General features: G+C 45.4%; 1 protein-coding gene across 1 annotated transcript in view; it reads right to left on the reverse strand.

Annotated features, from left to right (window-relative positions):
• The window catches only part of LOC104849537 (core histone macro-H2A.2), a 28,899-nt gene extending 27,801 nt beyond the window's left edge, over nucleotides 1-1,098 (reverse strand). Inside the window, exon 1 of the mRNA XM_010606029.2 lies at nucleotides 853-1,098. Within this exon, the coding sequence (XP_010604331.1) occupies nucleotides 853-1,024 (172 nt within the window). The 5' untranslated portion in view covers nucleotides 1,025-1,098. The remainder of the gene's footprint in view (nucleotides 1-852) is intronic.
• Between the last annotated feature and the right edge of the window lie 6,278 nt (nucleotides 1,099-7,376).

A 7,376-nucleotide genomic window follows, 5' to 3' on the forward strand; every position in this document is an offset into this window, starting at 1 on the left:
TGTACCAGGGATTGAACTCAGGGCCTTATGCTTGCAAAGCAGGCAGTGGAACCACTGAGCTAAATCCCTGGCCCTTATATATCTTATTTCTATACATGTTTCTTAAAAAAGCAACCTTAACATGAAGAAATTTGATTTCTGTTTAACTCTGAGAACAACCAAAAAAGCTAACTAGAAATAAAGAAAAACACACATACTCAAAATCTCAACTTTTAGTGAAAAAAATGGTTTAACAACCAACAGAATTTCTATGTACCGACAGAATGAGGACCATTTCAGTAATGCAGGGCAAACTCAGGGCCTTCATGAATGACCTGAAGATGCCTTCCATGTTGAGAGAAACATTACTCATGGATGTTGAGTCCTGGTTTAAATATACCAGGAAAATGGATTTTTTTTTTTTTTTTTTTTTTGGTCTCACTACATAAACCAGGCTGGACTTGAACTCGGGACCCTCTTGCTTCAGCCTCCCACATACTGGTATTATAGATGTGCACCATCACCGCAGGAAGGGAAACCGATGTTTAATGAGCAATGTGATATAAAGTGAAGGTCTCCTTTTAGAAAATCCTCCCAGTAGGATTCTCTTGCTCAGGATCCTAGAAGTCTGTAGACTGTACTTGCTTAGATGAGACACATCTTGTTCTTGACAGGCCTAGAAGAGCCCCTTGATTGAGGCTCTGTCTTCCACATTGATCCTCTGTCCTTCCTGCACCCTCTGCTCTCCCCAGAAGCTTGCAGACACTGACGAGGACCACACAGGCCAGCTGAAGCCCTGTCACCACCCATTGTGTCCCTGAGCCAGGCACAGGGGACCTGGCATCCCTGCCCCGCCCTCCGGGGTTTGATTACCTGCCAGGTACTCGATCACTGCCGCCATGTAGACGGGAGCGCCCACGCTTATCCGGTACTTGAATGTCCCTTTCTTCAAGTATCGCATCAGCCTCCCCACCGGGAAGATGACTCCGGCCCTCGCTGACCGGGACAGCTTGGACATTTTCTTCTTCCCGCTCCGGCCCGACATCTTGCTTCGGTTTCCCTCTCAGCTTGCTGGCACGCTGGGCTCCTGACACTAAGACAATGCTGTAAAGGAAAGAAGGCAGGGTGGTTCACTGAGGGTGGCTGGAACCATCACTGCTGTGACACATCCATCTGCCCAGCAGAGGTGGCTGAGACCCAGGTGCAGTGCTAGGGCTCAAAGCTGGGCATGGCTCATTGCAGGACACTGACAGGCCCACCCACAAGGCGCTCCCTACGGAGCTGGCCAGACCCAAGAGATCACAGAGAGCTGTCATGGAGAGGTGGTGGTCCTGTGGTCAGCTGAACAAGCATCCCCAGAGATGCCCACCTCCTCCTCCCAGAACCTGTGGGTGTTATGTTGTACAACAAGGGGGCTTTGAGAAGGCGATTAAGGATCTCGAGATGAAGAGATTACCCTGGATTATCTGGGTGGCCTGATAGGATCACTGGGTCCTTATATAGAGGCAGGGGATCAGAATGAGCAGTAAGATACCCAAGGGCAGGAGGAAACAGACTCTCTGGGGCCTCCAGAGGGACCCACCCTGCCAACATTTTCACTTGGGCCCACTGAGCCTGATTTTGGACCTCAAAACTGTTAGAGAACAGATCTGCAATGCTTTAGGGGGTGCAGGTTTGGTTTATTTTTTGACACCTGGTCTCAGTCTGTGGCCAGGTGGTGCTCGAACTCCTGGATTCAAGGAAGATTCCTGCCTCAGCCTCCGGAGAAGCTGGGACCACACAGGCATGCACTACTACTCCCAGCACAACAATTAATTTTTACCGACAGAACTTGGACCAACGTGCATTTCTCAGATGGAAACATTTTTCTAAATTCTCTGATACTGGTAGTGTTCTTAGAAGCTGGAACAGGCCAGAAAGGGTGGTTTTATTACACATGCTTCTGCAGAATAATCAGACACAGCAAAGGAAAGCTGTAATATAATCCAAGCTCCCACTCCTTGGCATGGGGAATCCAGATTGATTTTGGGAAGAAATTTCATGTCAGCACGAAGAGGAGACTTCCGTACCACACACCAAGGGTCAGGTATATGATTCACCATTACTTAGGGAAGCTGTCTTTTGTGTGATGATAAAGTCACTACATCCTCCTAGACATGGTCTTTGTAAGGCTAAAAATAATCCAGGGAATTGTAGTAGAGCGTGGGTGGGCTTGAACTGTTGGTTGAGGGAATACTGCGGCCAAAAAATGCAATATAATTCAGAATAAGTAGAAGTAAATTACAAGGGATAAATAAACAGGACCTAAGTAAAGAAAACAGACATTTTTCTAGGAAATGTGTTAATGAACCACCTCTCTTTGCTTCAGAACAACAACCTTCTTCTGGAGATGGAAAACGAGAAAGTCAAAATAAATTGAAATTGTTTCTATCTGTTGACGTGGCCTCACATTCTCACTGTGTCATCTTAACCGAAAGCCAAGATGGCAATGAAAATGTCCAAGAAATTGGCTAAAACTATGGGGGAAGAAAGCAAACACACGGAATGGATACAAAACTGAGATTCACTTAACCTGGATGAAAGCGTGGGTATAAAGTTTGGTTTTCTACAGGGTGTGACAGTGCTCTTCTGACCCACGAGCTTGCTATAGTAACTATGGAATTGTGCAACACCCACCTATTCCTGAGGTGAATGAGGTGTGTGTAGGGCATTTATCACATACTTTACATGATATTTTCAAACGCTTCTATGTACTTGCTATTTCCCTATTTTATGTGTCTTTGCCACCAAAGAATGTAGTATACATTAGTCAAATATAAGCAAAAATAGTACTGGGGATTAATCCCAGGGCCTTCACACTGCCTAGCTTTTTGAGACACAGACTTGCTAATTTTCCCAGGTTAGGCTTGAAATTTTGATCCTCCTGCCTCAGCCTCCCAGAGTGCTGGGATCGCAGGCATGTACCACCACCATGCCTGGCAAATGTTGTCTCTTTGGCAGTCAGACACAAGGACAAAACAATGCGGCATGTTTGTAGTGTTCCTGATGCCCGAGGCTGCTCCATTCACTGATCCACTTACAGAGGCGCCTTCCTGCATTTTAGGACATTACCCATCAATGTGACTGTACTGAGGAAACAGAGGCCAAGCCCTGGCAAATTCCCAGAGCACCTGCTGCCCCGAAGGAGAGAGGACATACAGCAATGTTAAATGGTCCCTGTCCTCACACCACATGCTCGCTAGCTGGGTGGTGGTGCTCAAACGCAGGGTCTTGGAAGAGTAGGAAGAGCCCAGGCCAGGGACAGGAAACACTGTCATGTCCCACTTCTGCCTAACTAGCAATGTGAACTCCTGATGTCATTTGCCTGGTCCTTGGGACATCATCAGTACAACAGGGGAGGTGGCTAATACTCTTGAGGTCCTTCTAGATACTTTGAGTTTTGCGGAAATGCACTCAAAAGGTTTTGGAAAAGAAGCTAGGTTCCCCCTAAGAAGTTGGTTCTGAAGAGTTCCCTGTGCAGGTTTACACCAACCTCCTAGTGAATGCACTAAACCAATTATGTGCTTTTTTCAGTTACTGCTAAGTGTGGGTCTGTGTGTGGGGAGAATTAGCAAGTCTGTCTCCAAGGAAACCACCTGAAAAAAGCCATCAAAGGGTGGACACGCCCTGTGGATATGGAATGCACTGCATGGCCACAATCTCCCTTCACCTTTTGGTTACCACAGCATGAGGCATGAGCTACAAAGGTCACAAGGGCAGGAACACTTTGCACCCCAAGTTTTCCTCAAACAAAACAGCTACGTGGGTTTCCATTGTATAGTGGTGAGCGTGTTCACCTACTAGACTCAAACAAAACAGCTAGGTGTGCAGGATAAACCACCTTGGGACTTTCTCAATATTACCCAACCAGAGACAGATATTGCCCTAAAAACTGGAAATCACGACCAGTAGTAGAAGAAAAGGGGAGGGGACCCTGAGGTTTAAAATATTCATAAAGATAAAACAGCCAAGTAAGGAAAATCAAGGTGGGATCAAGTAGAAAAAAGTCGCAAATTGTAAAATCGGACCTAAATATAGGGGCATCACAAACACAGTCCTTCATACCAAGACTTTGCCTGCTGAAGCCTCTGATTACCCCCAGGTTTGAGCCATGGACAGAGCTGGGGGATACAGCTCCAGATGAGTTCTACCTGTGAGATGGATTCATGCATTGTAAGTAGGATAGGAGGCTCTTTGTGTTTCGTTAGGGAGCCCATCTTTTCAGACATGGCACTGCCTTTAAGCAACCAGGCACCCACCTCCTGGACCCTTCTGGGGCGCTGGGACTGTGAGGTGCCTGCACCTTTAGGAAGAGCCAGACCACATCCAGGAATTCCTGGGGAAGCAGGGAGGGGCTGATGGTGGGGGTGAGGGTGGTGCTGGGGTGTCACACCTGCCAGAGCCACTAGCAGGAGGAAACGGAGAGTCCTGGGCCACTCAGAAGACCCTGTTTCCTAAGACAGCCCCTTTCCTGAGCCTGTGCTCCCTGAAGGGAGATGTTATAAGCACAGATTTCCTTCTTTTCTCAACCTCCCTTTCTTCTCATTTTATTCAGTCTTGGGAAGTTTGGAGTTAAAAATTTGGATGGGTCTGGGCCTGGCGGCTCCTATATTCCCAGCATGCGGGAGGATTGTGGCAAGTTCGAGGCCAGCCTGAACTAAATAGCGAGACCCTGTCTCAAGCAACAACAACAACAACAACAAACAAAACAAAACAAAACAATTGGATGGGTTTTTATCTACTTCCTGTGAATTTGAGTCTCCATGTAGGTCTTCTGTCTAAAACGAACTGCTACAAGTGGAAGCGTGTTTCCATCTGACTGATACACGTTTACATTTATTTACCTTCTGCTCTGACAGTTTTGTTCTGATTGGGCAAAGCTTGGGGACGACAACACATGATTTACGAACGAGTCTGAAGAAGGCATGTGGCTGCCTGAAGACCTCTGCGGCATCACACACACACACACATGTGCGCGCGTGCACACACACACACACACACACACACACACTGTGCAGGGTCCCCTGGGGGCTACACAGCTGTATGGGAGGGTGTTGTCCACCAGCCCAGGGCAGGAGAGGGGAAGGGGGCTCCTTAGGAACCAGATAAAGCTTAGAGCTGCACTGTACAGGGCTGAAAGACCAACTGTAAAGCCTCATAATTACTCCCAAAGTGAATTTGAGTGAGTACTTTGACGGTGGAGGTCAGGGAAAGCAAACTCCAAACTCAGTGAAGAGAAGGGAGAATTCCGGCTGCCTGCTCCTTCCCTTACACCCTGGGGTGCAGCAGTCCAACAACACGACTGGTGTGTGTACTGGGGCAGAGGGCATACTCAGACTCTGCTGTTTTAGGATTTATTTTGAGGATCAGGTTTTAAGCCCATAAGGACACGGACAAGTTAGATTTTAAGGATAACCCAGGGTAAATATTAAATTGTAGCACTGACTCAGACATGGGCAATAGACTCACACTAGCCTATTCCAATAACTACGGTGTTTCACTGACTTTATGTTTTTTTTCCCACATTTTACTATCTCTTGTATAATGGATGTTGGGAAATGGGAAGAAAGTGTTCAAATGGGAAGGGGAACAAGGGAGGACAGAGGGAGAAAGGAAGGGACAAGAAAAAAGTGAAAACACAAGGAAAAAAATGGAAAGAAAGCTTTTGTACATAGGGAGAGGAGGAAGCTTGAGGGGAAGAATGGAATAACAAAATAAAATGTATTAATAAAAAACAAAACAAAACATTTTAATATCTCTAGACATCAGTATGCAACAGGCAATCAGTGACATCAAAGAATCCCTGAAAGGTAGTATTTCTGGAATGTTTGTGATTGAATAAAAAACTGTAGTAGATGGTGTGGCATTTATATGACTCTCGCCCTTAAATATCTTGTAAGGAAGTTGCATTGAAAAAAAAAAAACATAATAGCATAATAAAGATAACAATAGACCATGATAAAATTTCAAATAGATGCCAGCCCCAGACCACAGTTGAGCCCATAGGGGCACTGCAGGATAGGGTGAGTGTTCAATTCTTGAACTCTGTTGGATCCCATCACTCCCTGAAGATGGTTCATTGCCAGACCCCATTATATTCGATGATGTCACAGTTTTGCAAAGACAGGTATTTTGATGTTGTTTTTACTATTACTGCGGTTAAAAGTACTGGGTAAAAATCAACACTGAACAAAAAAATGAGGGTGGCAGTGCCCAAAAGTTGCACAGATTCTATCTGACATCTAGATCAGTTAGTTATGAACTTCTTTTATTTATTTATTTTTTGGTTCCGGGGATTGAACTCAGGACCTCGCACTTGCAAGGCAGCCAGCAGCACCACTGAGCTAAATCCCCCGGCTCTATTCTTCTTTTAATTCACATATATTCCATTTTGCAAGCAGCTAGTACACTGGTAGGACATAAATACTTATTAAGCTCTTTGGACTTTGCCACTTAATAAATGGAATTGATAGGCATTTTTTTCTGCCCCAGTGGCATCAAGAACACAGAACTGAGAGGTTAAGGACTCTGCAAGCCGAGAAGGTGTGGGATTTTCTGTGTCAGGGTCCATGACCCACAAGTTTAAACATATACAGATGGCATTGGATTTACAGCGGCTCAAGTCATAACGGTGTGAAGCAATATAAATTCAGTAGAAACTGTACTTCACATTTTGAGTTTGGAGCTTTGGGGTGTAACTCAGTGGTACAGCACTTGGCCAGCATGCATGAGGCCCTGGGCTAGATCCTCAGCACTGAAATAAAACTGGATTTGAATCTTCTCCCAATTGGCTGAAGCTCCCAGTCAGCCACACTCTCACCAGGGAACAGCACTGAGGCCCTGGGGTGTGTAGCGTTGCTAAGGTGGGACGTTGGGCAGGTTACCTAGATTCAGTGTGATTTGGACTTAGGATATTTTTAACTCATGATGGCCTTATTGGAGAATAAGCCTATTATAAGTCGAGGAAGATCTGTAGTTAGGTTTTATTTAAGGTTATCCAGAAACAAGGAAAATAAGGTTAAGGGGGTTATTTACAAAGTTTGAGTTTATCTTTAAATCTAAATAATACTTACTTGTAGCTAAAAACCCCCAAAGGTACAGAAATGCATAAAATAAATGCAACACTCTCCCATTCTACTCCTACCCCGATCTCATGCCCAGAAGCAACTACATGTAACTTTTTTTTTTTTTTTGCTTGTTTTGATTCTTTCAGACAGGGTCCCATTACTTAGCCCAGGCTGGCCTTGAACTCACTATGTAGCCGAGGCTGGTCTCAGCCTCCCTAGTGCTAGGAATGCAGATGTGCACCACCCATACCCTGAGTGAAAACAATTTTTGTTTTTCGTTCTGGTGGCTGT

The sequence above is a fragment of the Fukomys damarensis genome, unplaced genomic scaffold (assembly GCF_012274545.1).
Source record: "Fukomys damarensis isolate Sample0158 unplaced genomic scaffold, DMR_v1.0_HiC HiC_scaffold_20, whole genome shotgun sequence".
NCBI classification, from domain to species: Eukaryota; Metazoa; Chordata; class Mammalia; order Rodentia; family Bathyergidae; genus Fukomys; species Fukomys damarensis.